This window comes from Biomphalaria glabrata, chromosome 2, assembly GCF_947242115.1.
Source record: "Biomphalaria glabrata chromosome 2, xgBioGlab47.1, whole genome shotgun sequence".
NCBI classification, from domain to species: Eukaryota; Metazoa; Mollusca; class Gastropoda; family Planorbidae; genus Biomphalaria; species Biomphalaria glabrata.
Genome location: NC_074712.1, coordinates 58,418,194 through 58,440,640, shown reverse-complemented (window position 1 = coordinate 58,440,640; position 22,447 = coordinate 58,418,194). Strand labels below are relative to the sequence as shown.

The 22,447-nt window shown below is 37.2% G+C and overlaps 1 protein-coding gene across 2 annotated transcripts in view; it reads left to right on the top strand.

The window, feature by feature from the left end:
• The window catches only part of LOC106065621 (proto-oncogene tyrosine-protein kinase receptor Ret-like), a 206,543-nt gene that overhangs the window by 54,320 nt on the left and 129,776 nt on the right, over positions 1-22,447 (top strand). For both annotated transcript variants that reach the window (XM_056021661.1, XM_056021663.1), the window contains exon 3: positions 20,469-20,717. In XM_056021661.1, coding sequence (XP_055877636.1) covers positions 20,469-20,717 — 249 coding nt within the window. The remainder of the gene's footprint in view (positions 1-20,468; positions 20,718-22,447) is intronic.

The following is a 22,447-nucleotide window of genomic DNA, read 5'->3' as shown; positions in this document are numbered from 1 at the left end:
GGAAGCCCAATACAGGCGAAAGAAGGGGGAGGGGCAAGGCTAGAGACCAGTGGTCACTTATACATAAAAATAGCGAAGCATGCTTGTTCATTAGGCTAAATGGTGTTCATAATTTTTGAGTTAGCGAGTGAGAGAGTGTGTGAAAGAGTGTGTGAGAGGATATATATTTAACGGTTTGTGAGAGCATTATCTAATAGAGTGTGTGCGAGGTGTGTGTGTAATGTGTATGTGTGTTAGAGAGAAAGAGAGAGAGAAAAGAAAAGAATCAGTGTGTTCCGGTACTTTGGTGCTCACTCTAACGTAACCACGGTCGTTTAGACTCTTGTTTACCGAAGCCCGCTCACTTGCAGGTGAACCACTGATCCGTGCTGATGATAAAGTAACTGGTTACGACAATGGAGTGATAAGAGAGGTAACTCTCTGTAATTGTTGACAAAAACAAAAGGGAGTGAATCGATTAATGGTTGACTTGGGACCAACACAAACGATCGATATTCTTTTTTTTTTTTGCACAAAATAATTCATGAATCCGATTCCACCATAAATTTTTAGAAAACATTCTCGGCATAAATGACATTGATTTTTATACTAGGTATTGAATAAACAAATAATTTAAAAAAAATAAAGAAAAAAAAAGCGATTTTTTAAAAGTTTAATAGATTTCCAGTGTTTTTGCAAAAGTTCTGACAATAACCTTGTAGTTGATCTGTCTGCACCACTGACAACAACCTGACAGATGTGCAACATACCTGGCCACTATCACCTGATGCACATACCTTGCCGTGGTGTGACTGCTTGCGTGCCTCAACGGCCCTCAGAGCTATACCGGCGGGAGCTCATTGCTCCTGGCAGGTACTACCAAGCCGGACAGGTCTGTTAGGAAAGATGCCAGACAAAAAGTGCACCTCCCTTCCCGGCACATAGAATTAGTGCGATAGGCTAACAACCTGTCCATGGAAAATAATATTGTTCCGGAATATATATTTTTTTCACAACAATGTAATTAAAATGTTTGTAATCTGTATTATTTTTTAAATAATAATTCTTAAAATTTTATTAAAATATGACTTCAGGTATCCACAGTCGTACACCAATACCCTTAGTCATTCATTTTGCCCACAACTATGTAACAGATAAATAAAACCAAACCCTCCTCTCGTATATATTAGTTTATTTGTTGCATATTGATCCAAAAATTCAGATTCTACACAATGAAATTTAAAAGACACCTAATGTCTTCAAAACTAAAAAAAAATGATGAGAATAATACAATTTAATTACAATGACAAAGGAATCGAGATAAAATGGAAACGACCGAGAATTATTTTAAATTTCTAAATCTGATAAAAATCATTTCACTAGAATGATCCGTTTGGTAAACAGACCTTGGTCTACAAATAAAACTTTGATAAATATATCATTTCAAATAAAACAGCAACAGTTATTTTTGTTATTGGACTCAAGTGGCAAAAGGTGAATCAGTTTTTTTACACCCTGTGATATTCAGGGGAAATAATAACTCCTTTTAATAATAATAAAAAAAAAAGAATAATTAGTTTTGACATCTGAACTAGAATATTACTTTTTATTTTTAAATTTTAATTATCTTATCATCAGAAATATATTGTAAACGTTATTATTAGGATTTTTTAGACCAAAAAATGGAAATTGACTTTGTTCATTCTCACTGAGTAAAGAATAGAATCAGAGCAGAGATTATAACAACGAACAACAAAATAAAAATGTGTAGGAGTGTGTGTGGGGTCCTATCACACAGTGTACACACTCTACCATATTCACTATTTACTAATAGCAATGTCCTGATGCTTGCTAGTGTGGACAGCGTATATTCACTGCCTGTAGTTGTGCAAGGCACGTAGCTTGTATGGCAGACTACGTATGATAAGCAAGTAATTCTGTTTTTGGCGAGCTGACAGGACGATGTAACAGAGGTGTGGAAACGCTTCAAAGACCAGCTCAGCCGCCATCTTAACTGGCATAAGGGCCGGATATACTGGGGGCAGGTGGAGATTCCACAAGAAGGGGACCCCACAATTCAGGGAAAAAATCCAATTACGAAAGGACTGAAGTTCAATTTTTTTTTACAGGCAACACTCGAATGTTATGGTTGGAAAAACTGTATAGATTAAGAAGTGTTCGTTTGGTGCGTGCTATAAAATATAAATGGAACATTGATATTGATATATATGTTCAATCATTTCATGGTTTCTACTTGAGGATTTAACTTTTTTTTTCCATGAAGTGAAATCTGCTTTTCAACTACAATTGTTGTCAGATTTAACTTCTAAAAATACTTTGACGTATTCACCATTCCATTTCATTGCAACATTATCAACATCTCTAGCATACAACTTTATATTAGTAACAAAAGTACAGATCTACGACCTACATAAATGTACCTGGACACAGATCTCGAAAAAAAGCTGTAACGATTTCTCTAGAAAATTGACAGTTGTTGTATATCTTTGGGAAAAGAATTACTAGCTCATTGGCCACATTGGAAAAACTCTAGTTGGACTGTTATAATTTTTCAAAGTAAAAGACAAAAGAAATAAGTTTGACTTTGGCTTGAGACTAACTTACTTAGACTTAAGACTTCTCACTCGTCGTTCTGAGCGTTGGGAGGCAAGCTGTCTCCACAAAGGTCTGTCACTGGCAATGCCTCACCCCACCTTGTGTCCACTGCTCTGAGGTCCTCCACAAAGGTCTGTCCCTGGCGATGCCTCTCCCCACCTTGTGTCCACTGCTCTGGGGTCCTCCATAAAGGTGTGGCTAGAGAACGGGAAAATACTTTTCTGAAACGGACTCTACATCTTCGTGTAGTTCCGCATTCATTGAAGACTTGAATAAATGAATGTTCAGGAACATTTTGCGCATCGTCTTCTGATTCTAGATCTAAGGGCCTATCATAAAGTCTAGTACATTTATACATTCGCTTAACCAGGATTTTTTCTCGGGGGTGGGGGGGGATTGGGGGGGGTTAAAAATGTTTCATTGTTTTTTAATCTAACATTCATTACACTGGCGTATCTATGGTGGGGGAATGAGGGGGGAGACTTTTAAAATCCCCCCCGGGCCTTCGAGGGGGCCCCCTAATGAGTGTTTTTTACTATATAAATTAAATATTACGAAAATGCAGAGGTCCCCAAAGAGGTCGACGCCCGGGCCCCTAAACGATTAAAACTTCCTGATTCATAAGTAAGTAAGAGAAAAAAATCGCTCTATAAGTTGTAGAAAGGAGGTATTTTTAATATTTTTCTTGTTATGATTTTACTTCTACTAAAACCTATTTTGCTTGTTTCTGATAAGAATAAAGTTACTAGCTAGATTTAAACCCAACTAGTAGTATACTGACTGCAACTGGGTGATAATTAGTTGCTGACAGTTTTATGTTGGGAGAAATCAACTCTTTCTTGGTCCCCAAAACTTTTGTGGTTTTTCCTTATTGATTCTCTTGTGTTCCATTTCCCAATCAGACTTAGAGATTCATGTCAGAGTTATGCAAATGAGCCAGACCTGGCGCCATCTTTTTCCCGGACAACTTTCTCAGCAATAGCACTCTCCGTAAAACTAACCTTTTTCTTTTTTCATTTTCTTCTCTGGGTCTTCTCCATCTTCCTATAATTTCCTCTGACCCAGTCATACAATTTTGATTTTCTATTTTTGTGTCTGCTTGCTGCGCCTGCCTCCCTTTTGTAAGGTCTCTATCGGATTGCCAACTTCCGGTGAACGTTTTAGAATGCATTATAAATAATTGCGATTGAAGGGGTTCGGGCAAATACAAATAATACTTATGGAAATTGTTTAAAAAAAAAAACCCAACTTAAACCCAAACCCATATAAGAAGATAAGAATTATGGCGTGATGGCACTCCAAAGTCATTCTTTGCTTCACATTTAAAAAAAAAAAAAGAATTAGAGGAGGATTATGGACTTTTATACTTCCGCTCTAATTGGGGATTTTCACAAAGACATCCGGGTGTGAGATCATAGTGAGTTATGGCGTGGTGGATGAAAAGGTCAAGGACTTTAAAATGTCCTTGTTACCATTCCAATTACGTTTAAAAAAAAACAAAAAAAAAAAAACAAACAAATGTACTTTAATGAATACCGAAAGGTTTGTGTAAGTAACAATCAAGGCCAAAAGTCGGGTGGGCCTGTTCCCGATGGGCCGGTGGACCAACGTTGAAACGTCTGTTTGGAGTTGCCCGTAATACAATAAAAAAAAAATGAAATACCACGTTCAGACTTTTCGATCTATGGAGCAGATGATGTAAAGGTCATCAGTTTCAATGGCCGATGATTAACCAACCACCATTACTTATGTACACATACGTCTGATACACATTGAAGTTGGGTGGACTTAAAAGACACATATTACAAAAAATCAAATCTTTACCGAGATTCGAAACCTAGACTCCTCTTTTAGGAAGCCTTACCACTCAGCCACCTCACCCTGAATGGGCCTTAACTATTTTTGAATGTGCCCTTAGACACGTCATGACTAGACATCGCGTGACCATTGTTTAAAGATCTTTTACGTACTTTAATTAATTTACTTTTCTATTGCGTATTCACAAATAAACATGTTGCATAATTAAGTGACAATTAGACAAATTAATTTAAAAAAACAACAACCCAAGTACTTGTTACTGCACGTTAGAATGGGCCAAAAAAAAATTGTAACAAAGTGTAATAGCAAACATTCCAAACATATTAGGCGACCCCCAACGGGCTTGCGATCTACAGGTTGAGAAGCCCTGGACTAAGCGATTACATGCCAACCTAAAACCCTTTATTTCTCATTCATATAGAATTTGAGCACGTGTGAGCATAGTCTGAGCATTATAAGGGATCTCCAAGTAACTAAGTTTGCGCAGGTTTACATTAAATTCCATTGGAGATTTGCATTCGTGGCGGAAAACCTGTAAATAGCAAACCTTTTGGTGTCTCCGATGTACAACGTAAAGGAAGTGCTGCTAAGCTATGCTTTTTTAGGACAATACTCTCTCACAGTTAGCACTGCAAACTAAAATGTTTATGCTCTCCTTTTTGCGACCTTTACTTAGTTGGCAATTTCGAACTTGAATTTAGTGTCCTTGACACTGTTTGTTTTATCGTGAAAATCTCCACAGTTGGCAGCCATCCGAGAAATACAAGGGGTGTACACCCACGCATGCATGAGCTCAGACCTCGATGCATTTATCAGGCCTTTACTTAGTATGAGGACGTATGTTTATGGAACCCCCATCGTCATCACTTGTGGGCCGGATCGTATCCAACAACCAGGGCCGATTTTTTACAGTTCGCCCCTGGTAATAATTAACTATGAGCCTAATTAAAAATATTGCATAATAAGCTCAGTTCGCCAATGGTAATAATTAACTATGAGCCTAATTAAAAATATTACATAATAAGAGGGATACTTATAATAATTTACTCGATCTAGGATTATTTTTCATAGATGCACTCTTTAAAGAACATTTTTAACGTACCATATGAATTATATAATGGAAAACAATACTTATGCTAGGAGTTAATCCATTTTGTTATTAATAATGTAATTAGTAGGACTTCATGCATAGAATGTAGAACAGTGTAGAGTACACATTATATAAGCCGTTTAACACCATGAGTTAGATTATTTTTAGCAGGCTATGACGCAATCAGAGATTATTCGATTGAGGCGATTCATTTTTAGTGCGATTATAAAAAGATCCTAGATCGCCTTTTTGTTTCGTATCCACGAATAAATCTCTTAAAAACAAAAAACTTAAAAAAAAAAACATATTCTACAGCCATAAGGAATGCAACTCGTAGAAATTTGTAGCCATATTTACATTCTTACTTCCGGGCAACGAGCACGCGATGTTCTCACGTGACCTCGCCTCGTACATCACTTTTCTTCTCGCGCCAAAATCTAATCCCACACGTGAAAGCCGTCATTCCGGAAGTTGTCCTTTTTCATTTCTTTTTGCCTTCTGTTCATCTGTCGCCTTTTTTGAACACTCACAAAAGGGAGGCCGGAGAGGGGGGGGGGTAGCGTTCGAGGATTAAGCTATAAAATACATTGTATTGTCAGCTCACAGTGAGGAAAAACAAGGCAACAGCTCGGTTTGAACAGATACTTTATAAACCCTAACACAGACGTACGTTTCACATGTCTGTTGCCCTCCATCATGAGACTGCAATTTTTTAATAGAGTCTGTATTATACAGACTGGAATGTCACCTAAATGGGGTACCAGAGAAGGTGGAAAGAGCATTTATCATAGTCCTTCACATCTAGGATTTAAGAGATTTTAATTACTACTCAAGCCAGTGTTACAATGAAGTTTGGTGACAAATAATATGCTGTATCGCCAGAAGTGAAATCCAATGTCTACTAGGCCTAGATGCCGGGGGTCCTTGTGTAGGTCTAGAAATAACAGAATATCTCGTAACATATTAAAATAAGTAGAACTTTTAAAAAATTGAACATACATTAATCATTATTATCCAATTTCAATAAGAAATTGACATAGTCAGATTTAACGTGAAGCTTCAAACTTATAAACTGAAATTTTTTTTTTCGTATCTTCATACAAGTTTATCTTCTATATATGAAAGTTTTCATGCCGGAAGTTCCCTCACATTAAAAACTAACTCTCTCTGTGTAGAAACTCGAAGTTTCTAGAAGCCCATGTATAAATAAACTTCCTGTTTACACTTCTCTTAGGACCTTGTCGGGTATACCATGTGACATTTGGTCACGTAAACATTTTCATGGCGTCATGCATCGACTCATCATCATCATCTGTCCATTGACTCTCATCGTAGTGGTGCTGTGACAGTTCGTAGTGGTGCTGTGACAGTTCGTAGTGGTGCTGTGACAGTTCGTAGGGGTGCTGTGACAGTTCGTAGTGGTGCTGTGACAGTTCGTAGGGGTGCTGTGACAGTTCGTAGGGGTGCTGTGACAGTTCGTAGTGGTGCTGTGACAGTTCGTAGGGGTGCTGTGACAGTTCGTAGTGGTGCTGTGACAGTTCGTAGTGGTGCTGTGACAGTTCGTAGTGGTGCTATGACAGTTCGTAGTGGTGCTATGACAGTTCGTAGTGGTGCTATGACAGTTCGTAGTGGTGCTGTGACAGTTCGTAGTGGTGCTGTGACAGTTTGCGTAACCAAACCCCTCCACCTTCCCGGTCAGCAGCTGTTCATAGCAGGACATCAAGAGAGAGGCCGGATCATTCTTTTATGTTACCCATCCAGCTTTTCTTTGGACGACCCTTTCTTCGTGCTCCCTCCACTGTACCTTGAAGAATGACTTTAGACAGTGAGTCATGTTTTACAATATGACCCAACCAGCTCAGCTTTTGTCTCTTCACAGTATCGACTAAAACAATAAAAATAGAAAACAAAAGTACATGCAAGTACTTATGCTAATTTTGTATGCATGCAATACCGAGAATGAAAGCCTTACGTCATAATGTTGTCGAAATATGTTGTAAGAGCAGCACTGGTGAATATTTTACAACTTTACACCATCTTTATAATCTGATTCAAGGGCACACTAAACCAAATAAAGTCCATATGTGAGATCAATATGAAATTAAGGTGGAGAATATTGAAAGGAATAGATTTAAATAGGAATTTAAAATGAAATCTGCATCCATAAATCAGTCTTGTGTGTAAGTGAATACACTATTTGATTTTGTCTGCACAAATTAAATTAAAACGCCCACAACAGTCTGGGCGACATCTTCCTGACTTATAAATATCTTGTAAAGTTTATCTGAAATGTAGATTTTCATTTTTGCATTTCATATTTATTGTTTTTCTATTCTGCTATCTCAATGGATTGTTTAGGGGCACAAGTGCTGATTCTTTGTTAAGGAGTATGTGTGTGTGTTTATGTGTTGCTATGGTGACAGTTGAAAGAAGTTAGTGATTGATTGTGAAGGATGCTAGATAGGCGACTTTGTCGTCAGCGGTCTTAGCTAGGAGAGACGACTCCAGAACGTGAGACTGAAAAGAAGTGTTATCGTAGTGAGTTAGATCTTGTTCAAAATACAATTTATATCATTCCTAAAGTCCACTATATTTATTTTCATTTCATATCGATTTCGTCTAGATTCTAATAAAAGTTATATCTAGTATAGTTCACATTGAATTTATTTCAAGTTTTATAAGTTAAAATATATTCAACCTACAGTGGTTTAGCTGTCTACCAGCAGCCTGGTGCTACCAGTCAACGACCGTCAATAACACTTTTTCGAAACGCCACAAAATTTTCCATGGCTCTTTATTTTTCTTAATGAGGGCTACACGTACCCATCTAAAATATCACGATGTCTGATTTTCATTTTCTCTTCTAGTTTCTGAGATCTAAACGGGACAGACGGACGGACAGACGGACAGACAGGCCACACAAAACTAATAGCGTCTTTTCCCCTTTCGGGGGGTCGCTAAAAACCATGAATAACGAATTCTAATTGACAGAATGTAGAATGTAATGTAGCATTTAAGCACAACCACAAGTAGACCTAGATCTAGTAGACAGATGAAAGTCAATCTAAAGGAACAAGCTCCCAATAAGTCTCAAGAGACAACTAGAGTTGGTCTTTAATGAGGTCTTAATGAGGTTACTGCTGACCATGAAGTATCTGATGATGTTCCAAATACTTTTTTTTTACATTAAATATTAAATATTACGCCATTATCTCATATCATGATGTCGAATTTCAAAATGCAGGGGCCCCCTAAAGAGGTCCAGCCCCCCCCCCCGGGGCTCGCAAAGGAGTCTTGTCGAAAGTCATAAAATCTACATCCAGCTTGATCTAGACTTTAAATAAATGTCTCTCCTTTCAGACCCTTGCGAACCAGAAAATGTAAAAGTCATTTGCTTCTGTGGCTTACGTTTAACAGGGTGTCATGTGACCACCACAACGACCAGCTGCCTGTACTTTTCTCCAACTAATGTCAGTCACCCATTAGAGTTGGGTGGACCCAAAGGCGCCCTAAAACTCAGGATATTCAAAATCCTAGTATTCACCTGGATTCGAACGCGCCCTCGGTTCGGAAGTCAAGCCCTTTACCGCTTAACCACCGCGCCCACTGATATAGACTTTGAAAATATTAGTGATTATCTCGTATCTTGTATAAGATCATTCAAAGAATTTGTTGTTTCCATAGATGCTATCGTCATCTTTCTTCTTAGACTCCGATGTTTTGATTTTCTCTCTTTCTCATCTTCGGAGGCTGAGCGGTAAAGCGCTTGGCTTCCGAACGAGGTTCCCGGGTTCGAGTCCTGTCGAAGACTAGGATTTTTAATTTCGGCATCTTTAGTCCACCCGGCTCTCATGGCAACCTGACATTAGTTGGGGGAAAGTAAAGGCGGTTGACCACATTATACCCCTTGTTTACCGTGGCCGCTGAAACTGATGGCCTTTACGTCATCTGCCCTATAGATCGCAAAGTCTGAAAGGGAAACTTGACCTGACCTTACTTTCTTATCTTCACCGCCATCTTTGCTTCATCCTACACATTTAGAACAATGGTTTAGGCCTTTGAGTAATAATAGATGATTAACTGATAATCTTCATCTATTTGGATGCTAAGATATCTTTGAGTTAAGCTGATTTTTTAAAAAATGTTTACAAATGATTTAATAATTTACAGCTCAATTCTATCTGACTTACTTATGAACATTATTCTGTAAAGTATCTTGCGCAACTTCAATGGTATTTCATTAACTATTCTCTATTAGCCAAAGAACATTACATTTAATACTATTACCTTCATCAAGATATTCCACTACTGTAAATGATACATTTATTCCTAACTGGGAAATCCGTCTCGTCTTCTTATCCAGTCGCTACTTATGTATCTCTAATAATAATTAACCTTCTTCTAAGGTATCGTCATGTAGTTCTTCTTCTTCGCCTATTCTACTGCGTCATTCGTCTGCCTTATTACGTCACTACTTTTCACCGTCGCTAAGAAACAATCATATACACAATATATTTATCTACCGAAACTAACATACTCTCTAACTAAACTAGCACACAACAACAGTGGCGTAACTAAGGGGGGGGGGGGGATGGGGGGGAGAATTTTAAAATCCCCCCGGGCCCCCACCTAGGGGGGGGCCCCCAAATGGGTGTCCGAAATAAATTTGTAAATACATAAATTAATATATTTGATTGACAAATAGTGTCAACAGGTGTCTTTTTTTTTGTTTCAACATTTATAGATGAAATTTATCACAAAGACTAAACCTAGATCTAGGTCTATCAGTACGTTGACTTTGTTGACATTTTAAAAATATTTTTTCCTACAGAGATCAAAGTTTTTTTTTAAAGTTAGTTTAACATTTTAAACTTTGTTGCCACGAATAAAACTGCATGATATACAGCGAATTCCAGTTATCTTGTTACCTTTACTAATAATAGATCTAAATGGCGAGTATTGTGTGGCTACACTACTTAACCTTGAACCAAAATTTACAGAATCGAGTATAACAGATCTAAAAGTTATTCTTAACAATGCTAAAATAGTCCATTATTCGGGTTTGGCGTCTATAATTTCAGAATTAAACTTCACACTCGAGTTATTACCCCTCTATTTATCTTTCCTCCATTCAATGGAAACTCCCTTTTTTATTTCCATCTAATCCTTTTGCTTTCGCACAAAACATAAACAACAAACAATGACGTAATATCATATAATATTAGCACATCCTTCCTTTTGAAGTTATTATCACACCCTTCCTTTTAAAGTTCTTAAGAGTGATATCTACTAGCAGGGCCGGTCCTAGCATTTGCGGGGCCCTATGCGAAACGGATCGCGCGGGGCCTAGTCTGGGTAGGGTTATAAGCATAATGTCAAAATTATTATTTTTATTTTGAAAATAGGCCTACTTTCGTCCTTTACAATAAATTTTTATCAAATGAAAGCTCGCATGCCACTTTTTATTTATAGGCACCCAAAAATGTCAATTTGGTTTATTCTTCAGGAGATCTGAATAAATTCAAAAAAAGTTCAGGACTATATCGCATATTTTGCCTTTTCATTAGATTTCCTGGAGGTCCTGGAAAATCAGGAGATCGCGAAAACCATGTTAATTTATTTACGTTATAATGGTTTAATTTAATACTTAGAATTAGCGCGGGGCCTATGAAAGCGTGGGTCCCACTGCGACCGCATAGGCTGCAGAGGCCTAAGGCCGGCCCTGTCTACTAGGAACTTTAACAATTCGTCCACTTTTGGTTGTCTTGAATGGCACAATAAGTTCTCTAGACATTGGTCTATAACTGTCTGTTTCGTTTATTCCAATAGTTTGCAGTTCATTGTCTCCATCGGTATCATAGTACCCAGAGATGTCTACATCGAAACTCTTATTCAAAAAGCGTTGATTTCTTCTGTATGTTTTTCCATCGTCTGTCTTTATGATTTAAGATCTGGGTGCTGAATGTTTTTTTATGACAACTGCTTTCTGGCATGTTTGACCTAGACGAACTCTCCGACAGAATAATCTTTAGGTAGTCTAGCTTTTGCATCGTATTTCACTTTGCTTTTCATCTGTTGTTCGTTGAGTAATGTCTCTGCATTTTGAGCTACCGATGGTTTCAATAGTTTGGGATCAGTTGGAATGATTCCCTGAGTCTTCTACTCGTCAGCAGTTGTGATGGTGAATACGGCAGTCTACTTATCGGAGTATTTCTATACTCGAGCATAACGAGATATGGATCTTTCCCACTTTTGTATGCTCTGAATGCTTTTGCTTTCGCACAAAACATAAACAACCAACAATGACTTAATACCATATAATATTAGCACAGAATCTTCTTCATGCAGTGGAAAATTAAGAATTTTTTGCCTATCTGGAATTCTGGTCAAAGCTCCTGCGCCCAATTAATATAGTTCAGAAGAAACTACAAAAGTCTGGACTGCATATACGGGAAGCTGCTAAAGAAATTAGTACCCTTTCATGCTTTCTGCAAAATGATGAGAAACTGACAAAAACCCAATCCATCGAAAAAGCAAAAGAAGATAGTGAATACTATGGATTCCCTGTAATCAAAATAACCAGAAGAAAGAAAAGACTTGATGGGAAGTTGAGTTCTAATGTAGGACTGTCAACAGAACTGCAATTCAAACGTGTTGCGACAGAAGTGCTGGACAGATTTCATATGGAGATGAAGGGCAGATTCCAAAGGCTGGAAAGAAAATGGATACCTTTGGGCTTCTTCTTGAACCAAGACACCTGTTAGATGAAGACACGCTTATGACAAACTGTGCTACTTTTCCTGTTTGTATGATGAAATAAATGGAAAATCGCTTTTTCAAGGATGTCATTGATGCACGAGCACTTTTCAACCAGTAATACAATCACCAATAGACATATTTAGGAAAAAGGCTTCATATGGTAATTACGTGTGCTCAAACTTTGCAACCTCCACCGAATACCGCTAACTCAGGCCACTTCCATTACGTCATGTGAGAGATCATTCTCAAAGCTCAAGTTCATCAAAAACTATCTCAGGAGCAAAATGACGCAAGAAAGGCTTATCATGGCTTTAATGTCAGTGAAGTCACAAATACTAGAAAGTATCGATGTAGTTGATGTTATAGATTTCTTTGCTGCAAATAATGAACGACGTGAAGCGATATCAATTTAGATTTGTCACTTGTGCATTATTTAACTAATAAACAACGGCATTATTCATTAAAAGAGTCTTCATGATTATTTTTTTTGTTAAGTTTACTGATATACTGAACCAATTTGATTTTGGGCTTATATATATTTGCGTACATTATCTCATGTCATATGTCGAATGTCAAAATGCAAGGGGCCCCCAAAGAGGTCAATCCCCCCGGGCCCCCAAATCCATAGTTACGCCCCTGCACAACAACATTCATCTCATTTACAACCGAATTACAGCTTGTTTACAATTGATTTAATGTAATTAATGAAACCTTAAATACAACTGAATTACATCTGATTTAAAACCTGAAGTACAGTAGTTTCACAACTAATAGAGGACACAATGATAAATGACTTGGCCTCCAGTTAAATGACTAGCTAGCCTGTTCAATTTACCGGGGCGGAGATGGAAAGGTGTATATAGTTTGAGAACTAGTAATGAATCAGCTTAGCAATGAAACATTTAGTAATGATACATACGCTCCATTCTCTATTGTATTATTAATACGCTATATAGATAGTTTGATGGGGGTTTTGTTATATAGGACACTGCTATAATAAACATAGCAGCTTGACATTTCGGTCCTTTATGGATTGGGTCATGGATGTCTGGGTTAGATGAAACAGAACAGAGCAACGCCCCCTTCCAGTTTTGCTTTCGTGACATTACGATCTGATGACGTTATGGTATGGCGACTATAGTCTATTCATTTAGCGAACTATGTGTAGCCCTCCGGACCAGGGCGCTACTGGAACTATGATCGTCCCGGGCGCTCTAGCCGTTAACAAAAAAAAAATGATTGAGATCTGATCCTCAACATCAAACTAAACACCCCTCCCTCCCTCCCTCCCTCTCATCGACAACTTTTTTTTCGTCTTTTTGGACTTTCTAAATAGAACAATAAATTTGGGAGAACTACGCCTGCTCGTAAAGTGTTGTTCCCATGCTCGTAAAGTGTTGTTCCCATGCTCGTAAAGTGTTGTTCCCATGCTCGTAGGTCTTGTTCCCATGCTGGTAAGGTATTGTTCCCATGCTCGTAAGGTCTTGTTCCCATGCTCGTAAGGTCTTGTTCCAATGCTCATAGGTCTTGTTCCCATGCTCGTAGGTCTTGTTCCCATGCTCGTAGGTCTTGTTTCCATGCTCGTAAGGTCTTGTTCCCATGCTCTTAAGGTCTTGTTCCCATGCTCGTAAGGTCTTGTTCCCATGCTCGTAGGTCTTGTTCCCATGCTCGTAGGTCTTGTTCCCATGCTCGTAAGGTCTTGTTCCCATGCTGGTAAGGTATTGTTCCCATGCTCGTAAGGTCTTGTTCCCATGCTCGTAAGGTCTTGTTCCCATGCTCATAGGTCTTGTTCCTATGCTCGTAGGTCTTGTTCCCATGCTCGTAGGTCTTGTTCCCATGCTCGTAAGGTCTTGTTCCCATGCTCTTAAGGTCTTGTTCCCATGCTCGTAAGGTCTTGTTCCCATGCTCGTAGGTCTTGTTCCCATGCTCGTAAGGTCTTGTTCCCATGCTCGTAAGGTCTTGTTCCAATGCTCATAGGTCTTGTTCCCATATTATCTTATTTTATATAATACAGACGTTACTTTAAAAAACAAAAGATGATTACGTCCTAAGCGTCATGCATTCAGTCATGCATATTAAAGGGAAACTCCGATGGTTTTTCAAATTTGAGTTATTGACATATTTAAATTCTGCGTAAAAAGTTGTAATAGTAAACATGTTATCGTTTTTTATTTAAATGCTTAGAAACATTTATATTTAATAAATTAGTCAGTAAATTCTTGACATCTAAAAAAAAACGGGGTTCTTTGAGATTTTATTTTTAGGTTAGGCAATTGTCACTTCCCTCAACAATACTGAAAGGGAAACTAGATTTGACCAATCGTATCGCTTTATTCTTAAAGTAGCTGTTAGGCTGTTAGGCTTAGTGATGGCCTAGTCCAGAGCTATGGTACAGTTATAGATAGACAGATTTAAAAGCATTAGGACAACCAACTCGAGAAAAAAAGTAATATTTTCATCTAAGCCCCTCCCTGTCCCAAGAAGTAAATAGATCGCAGGTCTGACTGATTTGAACAAACTGGTCAGTGTAAGGCTAGTCGAGACTACTTGTAGTCAGTCATGACAAGACAACCAAGCGATAGTGTTTGTTGTGTGTTGAGTGGTCAGGCGAGAAGATACACACTGCCGTGGTTAGTCAGGCATGTAAATCTCCTTTAACACGCATTTTGTTTTCTTGGCTTACAAGATCTAGATCTAACTGCATAAACGAAGATATATTTCTTTTACGAGAATGTAAACTTTGCTGTATGGTTTTCTGTTATACAGTAAGTCAATAGATTACATTAATAGGCATGTGTGATGTCACATAGAAACCCGGTGAAAGTCTGAACGTTTTGGATGCGCAGGAAAATTATGTCATCAAAATATCAATTACTAAGTTATTATTGCAAATAAAAACAAGATAATAATATATTCATTATCTGTTAATCAAAAAATATATTATATCAAAAATTGTCAAAACCATCGGAGTTTCCCTTAAACCAATGACCTAAATTCTGCCATTTAACTGGTTTTCCTGGCTGGCTCAGACAACCCATTCCATGCTCTAATTTGTCCTAGCATATGGAACGAGGAATGTGCCTTTATCTTTTTGTCTTTCAGAGTATTTTATTAAATTTTGTTTATGTATTTGAAGATTATGGTTCAGTGTTTTATGTATAATTGCTACTTTACTTTTAAGTCTTCTATCCCGGAGGCTTTCTAAATTTAGCGATTTTACTAAATTTGATACTCTAGTCAAATTTGAATATTCGTTTTCCCATGCCCTTAAGGTGTCTCCCCATCTCAGTTATTCAAGTCAAATCTAAGGCTTGTTCATGTCTTATACAGTGTGATACTTAGTCTAGAGAGAAGGACATAGACATGGGTAATTAGGAAGTAGAGCTATTAGGGAAATAGACATGGGTAATTAGGCAGTAGAGCTATTTGCAATAAAGATTTTAAAAATGTAGAAGGAAAAAAAAATTCCGAAACTGAACGAAAACTGTGGGAGAATGACCTCGAACACACATTCACACACACACACACACACACACATTCACACACACACACACACACATACATACATACATACATATATATATATATATATATATATATATATATATATATATATTTATATATATATATATATATAATACGTGATATATATATATATAATATATATATATACATATATATATATATATATATATATATATATATATATATATATATATATTTATATATATATATATATATATATATATATATATATATCACGTATTATACTCTGCAATATATATATATATATATATATATATATATATATATCACGTATTATACTCTGCAAGGTTGTGTGAACGGAATCAAAAATGTTCACATTTCGAGAAACCACAGCAAGTCTCCAGTAGAAGCTACTAAAAGGCAAGGAGATATATATATATACAGTGTCGGTACTCAGTGATGCATTGCCTTACTTCTAACTACTTATAAATTAATAATAAACGTTAAAATACAAGAAAAGTACTAATTTTTCCCCACATTAAAAAGGTTCCAGTACGCCTTACCGGTGCGTACCGTCACAAAAAAGCACTGTTTAGGATCTTGAAAATCACATGGAAAGAAAGAGTGTGTAATATTGAGATCCTTGCGCGAACAGGTATTCCCAGCATCTTAACAGCCCTCAGACAACGCCGCTTGCGCTGGCTTGAACTTGTTCGCCGCCGGATGGAGGACACTCGCATCCCGAAAGTCATCCTCTACGGACAACTCGAAAAACTGGTCGCCCCCCCCCCACCTCCGTTACATATATGTAATAAATAAAACGTGACCTCAAATCAGTGAACATCAATATTAACCATTGGGAAGACATAGCTCTAGACCGCACCAGATGGAGAGAGACAGTGACCAAGAAAGCTATGGACAGCGAAAAAGCATGGGCCTCAGCTCTGGAAGATGCGAAAGATGGCCAGCTCCTCTGCCACTGAAACGAAAGCCACCTTAACCTGCGATACTTGTGGACAGGAGTGTCTCTCCAAAATAGGGCTCCACAGCCACACGAAGAAGTGTACGAGATGAACCATAGTCGTTCTACGATTGAAGGAGGCCAACATATATGTATATATTACTTACTTAGACTTAGGTCCTCCCTCGCCGTTCGGCGCATTGGGCGGCAAGCTGTTTCCATAAAGATCTGTTAGTCTTCTGTGTGTGTCAAGTTTGCCCTTTCTGTAGCAATAGTGGTTTTACAGGGTGGGGTCGCCTCACCCGGGCTATTATATATATATATAATCATATATAATCATAATAATTTTAATATTAAACTCTTTTTTTTTTCAGGATTGTTAACAAAATGATAGATACCAAAGTACATGATTGCACAATCCGACCCTTAGTAAACAAAAAAGTCCCCACCTTCCTACATGGAAGTTGTAACTCTTTGTTTGATCAAGAGACAGCTAAGAGAGTCTTTATGCAATAATAATGACGAATCAATAAAGAGAGAACACACTGCAGGAAGAGAAGGTTTAACTTCCTTTCTGTAAAGTCCTTCACTCTTTTCTCCTGTCTGGCTAGTAAGAAAATCTCTTGTAAAAAAATATGCACTGTGGAATCTGCTGAAGATTATTTCTGGAAAATTTAAAAGTTAAATAGTACGAAAAAACAAAATCCAGTCAATGAACGAGGAAAAAAAAAAAAAATCCAGTCAATGAACCGGAAAAAAACAACAAAATCCAGTCAATGAACCGGAAAAAAAAAACAAAATCCAGTCAATGAACGAGGAAAAAAAAACAAAATCCAGTCAATGAACCGGAAAAAAACAACAAAATCCAGTCAATGAACCGGAAAAAAAAAACAAAATCCAGTCAATGAACGGGGAAAAAAAAAAACAAAATCCAGTCAATGAACGGGGAAAAAAAAAACAAAATCCAGTCAATGAACGGGGAAAAAAAAAAAATCCAGTCAATGAACGGGGAAAAAAAAAACAAAATCCAGTCAATGAACGGGGAAAAAAAACAAAATCCAGTCAATGAACCGGAAAAAAACAACAAAATCCAGTCAATGAACCGGAAAAAAAAAACAAAATCCAGTCAATGAACGAGAAAAAAAAAACAAAATCCAGTCAATGAACCGGAAAAAAAACAACAAAATCCAGCCAATGAATGGGGGAAAAAAAAACAAAATCCAGTCAATGAACGGGAAAAAAAAAATCCAGTCAATGAACCGGAAAAAAACAACAAAATCCAGTCAATGAACGGGGAAAAAACAAAACAAAATCCAGTCAATGAACCGGAAAAAAACAACAAAATCCAGTCAATGAACGAGAAAAAAAAACAAAATCCAGTCAATGAACGGGGGAAAAAAAAAATCCAGTCAATGAACGAGGAAAAAAACAACAAAATTCAGTCAATGAACCGGAAAAAAAAAACAAAATCCAGTCAAAGAACGGGGAAAAAAAAAAAAAAAATCCAGTCAATGAACGGGGAAAAAAAAACAAAATCCAGTCAATGAACGGGGGAAAAAAAACAAAATCCAGTCAATGAACAGGGAAAAAAACAAAATCCAGTCAATGAACCGGAAGAAAACAACAAAATCCAGTCAATGAACCGGAAAAAAAAAACAAAATCCAGTCAATGAACGAGGAAAAAAAAACAAAATCCTGTCAATGAACCGGAAAAAAACAACAAAATCCAGTCAATGAACAGGGAAAAAAAAAAAAATCCAGTCAATGAACGGGGGAAAAAAAAACAAAATCCAGTCCATGAACGGGAAAAAAAAAAAAAAATCCAGTCAATGAACGGGGAAAAAAAAAATCTAGTCAATGAACGGGGAAAAAAAACAAAATCCAGTCAATGAACGGGGAAAAAAAAAACAAAATCCAGTCAATGAACGGGGAAAAAAAAACAAAATCCAGTCAATGAACCGGAAAAAAAAAAACAAAATCCAGTCAATGAACGAGGAAAAAAAAAAAAAATCCAGTCAATGAACCGGGAAAAAAAAACCAAAATCCAGTCAATGAACGGGGTAAAAAAAAACAAAATCCAGTCAATGAACGGGGGAAAAAAAAACAAAATCCAGTCAATGAACGGGGAAAAAAACAACAAAATCCAGTCAATGAACGGGGAAAAAAAACAAAATCCAGTCAATGAACCGGAAAAAAACAACAAAATCCAGTCAATGAACGAGGAAAAAAAAAAAAAAATCCAGTCAATGAACCGGAAAAAAACAACAAAATCCAGTCAATGAACCGAAAAAAAAAAACAAAATCCAGTCAATGAACCGGAAAAAAAAAACAAAATCCAGTCAATGAACGAGGAAAAAAAAACAAAATCCAGTCAATGAACCGGAAAAAAAACAACAAAATCCAGTCAATGAACGAGGAAAAAAAAAAAATCCAGTCAATGAACGGGAAAATCCGATGGTTTTGACAATTTTTTATCTAATATGATTTAATATGTGATCTTATATGTGTTTTGATTTACAGATAAGGAATATATTATTTTATTTATTATTTTACTTTCAAAAATAACTTAGATCTAGTAATCGATGTTTTTTTTTCTGACGTAATTTTTTCTGCGCATCCAAAACAGTCCGATTTTCACCGGGTTTCTATGTGACGTCAGACGTGTTGATTACGCACCATAGTAGACTAGGCTTGACTTGCTTGTGTGTGTATATCTGACAGAACCTTTAGCCACGTGGTTCTCTATCTCTTCTATACAATATACACACAGGCTGTCACGTGACAGTTTTTTTTTCTCCATTGTTTTATCAATATTATCACGTGGCTAAATGTTGTTTGTTTATGATTGGTGAATGAAATCCATTGTTTTTATTTAGCGCAATTTCATGCTTTTAGCTTTCTCACTACGCTATGATCCTATCACTTATCTGAACACGTTGGCAAAAGGGAAAGGGGAGATGGGGGTATCTGTGAATGTTACCGTGATCGCTTTTTAGATACATAAAAAATGTTCACTTTCCTCAAGGGGACTAATTCAACTTCTACCCCCACGTCTGTCAAGTACGATTTTTTTCCCGTGTTGGATACCAAAAAAATAATGAATTACCAACGGTTATTCAGCTCATTGTTTATTATTATTATTATTGATTCTTGTGTTGTCAGGTAAAAGAAATAATTGTGCTAAATTTCAACTTGATCCGAGATTGAGTAGGAGAGAAATAACGTGTAAAAACTTTTTACCAGACAGACGGACAGACAGAGTAAGTTGATATAAGCTTTGTAAAAAAAATACATAGAAATCGAACTTGAGAATCTCTGCTAGGTAGTCAAGTATTTCTGCCTCTCACTCTAAATAACCACTGTCACCAAAATTATTGACCAAGCCTTCAACCTAAAAGACACAAAGATAAAGGCACATTCCTCGTCCCATATGCTGGGACAAATTTGTACAAATACTCCTTCTTCCCTAGTGCTATTAGAGCATGGAATGGGTTGCCTGAGCTAGCCAGGAAAACCAGTGATTTGGCAGAGTTTAAATCATAGGTTAATATGCATGACTGAATGCATGACGCGTAGGACGTAATCATCCTCTTTTTTGAAGTAACGTCTGTATTATATAAGATAAGATAAGAAGAATTGGACGATTACAGGCCATTTCTACATATTGTTTTAGAACAGTCAACAGTCAACGTTTGCTAGTATAGATCGGTCTAGATGTATCACAAATGACCTAATGCATCTTTCTCTTTTCTCCCCTAGGGTCATCTCTGGTCAGCGCTGGACTTTACGTGCCGTCACGGAATTACGTTTTCTTCATTCCAAGAAGCCTGGTCCCAGGTGACACGTTCGGGGTCATTCACACGCTGGACAGCTACGCCATCCCTTGCCGCGCTGGCCAATCCCAGCTCCGGCTGAAGGAACAGCTACGCAGCAACGTAACAGCACAGTGGGACGGTCAGGACATTGTCCTGAAAGTGATGTCCAACCTAAACTCTTGGACATTGACTGGTACGTTGAATCTATACTTAGTGACCTCATATGTAGGCCTAGCTCTTACAAATTGTATACTTCTGCCATTGTCTAATCATCAGTTTAAATCTATACTGTAAAACTAAAAGTTAATCACAGTAGTCTCTCTGATATTTGTTTACACTTTGACCTTTAAAATTCGTTTACGTTGATTAAGCAAAAGAGAAAAAAAAAAGAAGAGGAAGTAATATGAAGAAATGTGGTAGCGTTGTAATGGAAACTAAAGAAAATGTAGGAAAATGAAAAGAGGAAGACATAGAAGACGGTACTCAAAACGTTACTGAACATTAATTTATTAAACTCTTGAATGAATAAGGCCTACATGCGGACATTCCCGAAGTCTGTTCACGATAAATATTTTCTACTTCCCTGGCCGAATTTAAATGACATTATTTCATACTTTGAACAAATTCTAAAGGTCAAACTGGACTTCTCCCACTGGGGACAACGAAGAAATAATTCTTTTCTCAACGATATACATCAACTGTCCAATGTCGTGGAAAATCGTTAGAGACATTTTCGAGATTCCTGTCCAGGTTCCGCCAGAAGGCTAGAGGTTTTGCCCACTACTAATATGTAGCGGTATTGTAAAAATGTATAACTCTATTATCTGGAAAGCTATTTGGTGGCTCCAAAATTATTTTTTTTGAACATTGCGTGTAGCCAGCGCTGAATTTACCTATAGACAACATAAGTTATATCTGAGGGCCCCCACTTGCCTGGGGGTCCCCCAAATATTATTTTGAAAAAAAAGTAAAGAAATAAATGACCTTATGTTGATTAAAAAGGGGGCACAATATCTTAAACAAAACTAGGCTGCTTTCAAGTCTAAATTCGGCCCTGTGTGTGGCGACTTAAAAATGTCAAAACTTTCCCATTGGCTATCCTTTACCCTCTTAGCCGCCCGCTGCCGCTCATGTTAGCTTAGGTCAGAGGAAATGACGTAATTCCTCACACTTGTAATCAAAACTACCCAACGAAAGAGAACGCATGGCTTTTGAAAGAAAAACAAAGAAAAAGATCTTTGACTAAGGTATGGCGCTGAGACCTTCACGTAAGGCTGGAGCCAAGCTGAGCCGGATCGATTCTCTTATTGTGCCCAGTGTCCAGTGAATGGGTCAAGTGTCTTGTTATGTTTGCGGTGTCCATCTGATATGTCAGTTTGTAACAGCGTCTTATTACCGCAGTGAAGGTTCTCAAACTATCGTGATTTGATCCTAGACTGTTCACAAACAATCCCTGTGAGCTATGCATCTGAAGTCAAGTTTCTCATAACAAACTAGTACATTAGGCCTCAAAAGTAAACATTCTTCTATTCTACTACAGTGTTTCCCAAAGTGAGGTGCGCGTACCCCCAAGGGTATGGGAAGAGTTTGGAGGGGGAATGTGTTACACCTCTTTAACTACACATTTATAATGTTCTGTTAATAAATAAAACAATATCAAGTTTTAATTCACATTCTTTAATATTATTTTATTTTATATTTATACAAACTCATAATCGGTGTTATTATACATCTTAACAATAAATTTCACAAAGATCTGGTCATGGATAGGGATGTTTTTCAAGGTCAAAAAGATTACATTTTTTCACTTCACATTTTTCACATTTGTAAGGGATATATGTACAATAGTTATGCATACACTAATCCCACCAATTGAATATTTGTAAAAGATTTATAGTTTTTGATGTTCCAAATGGTATTTCT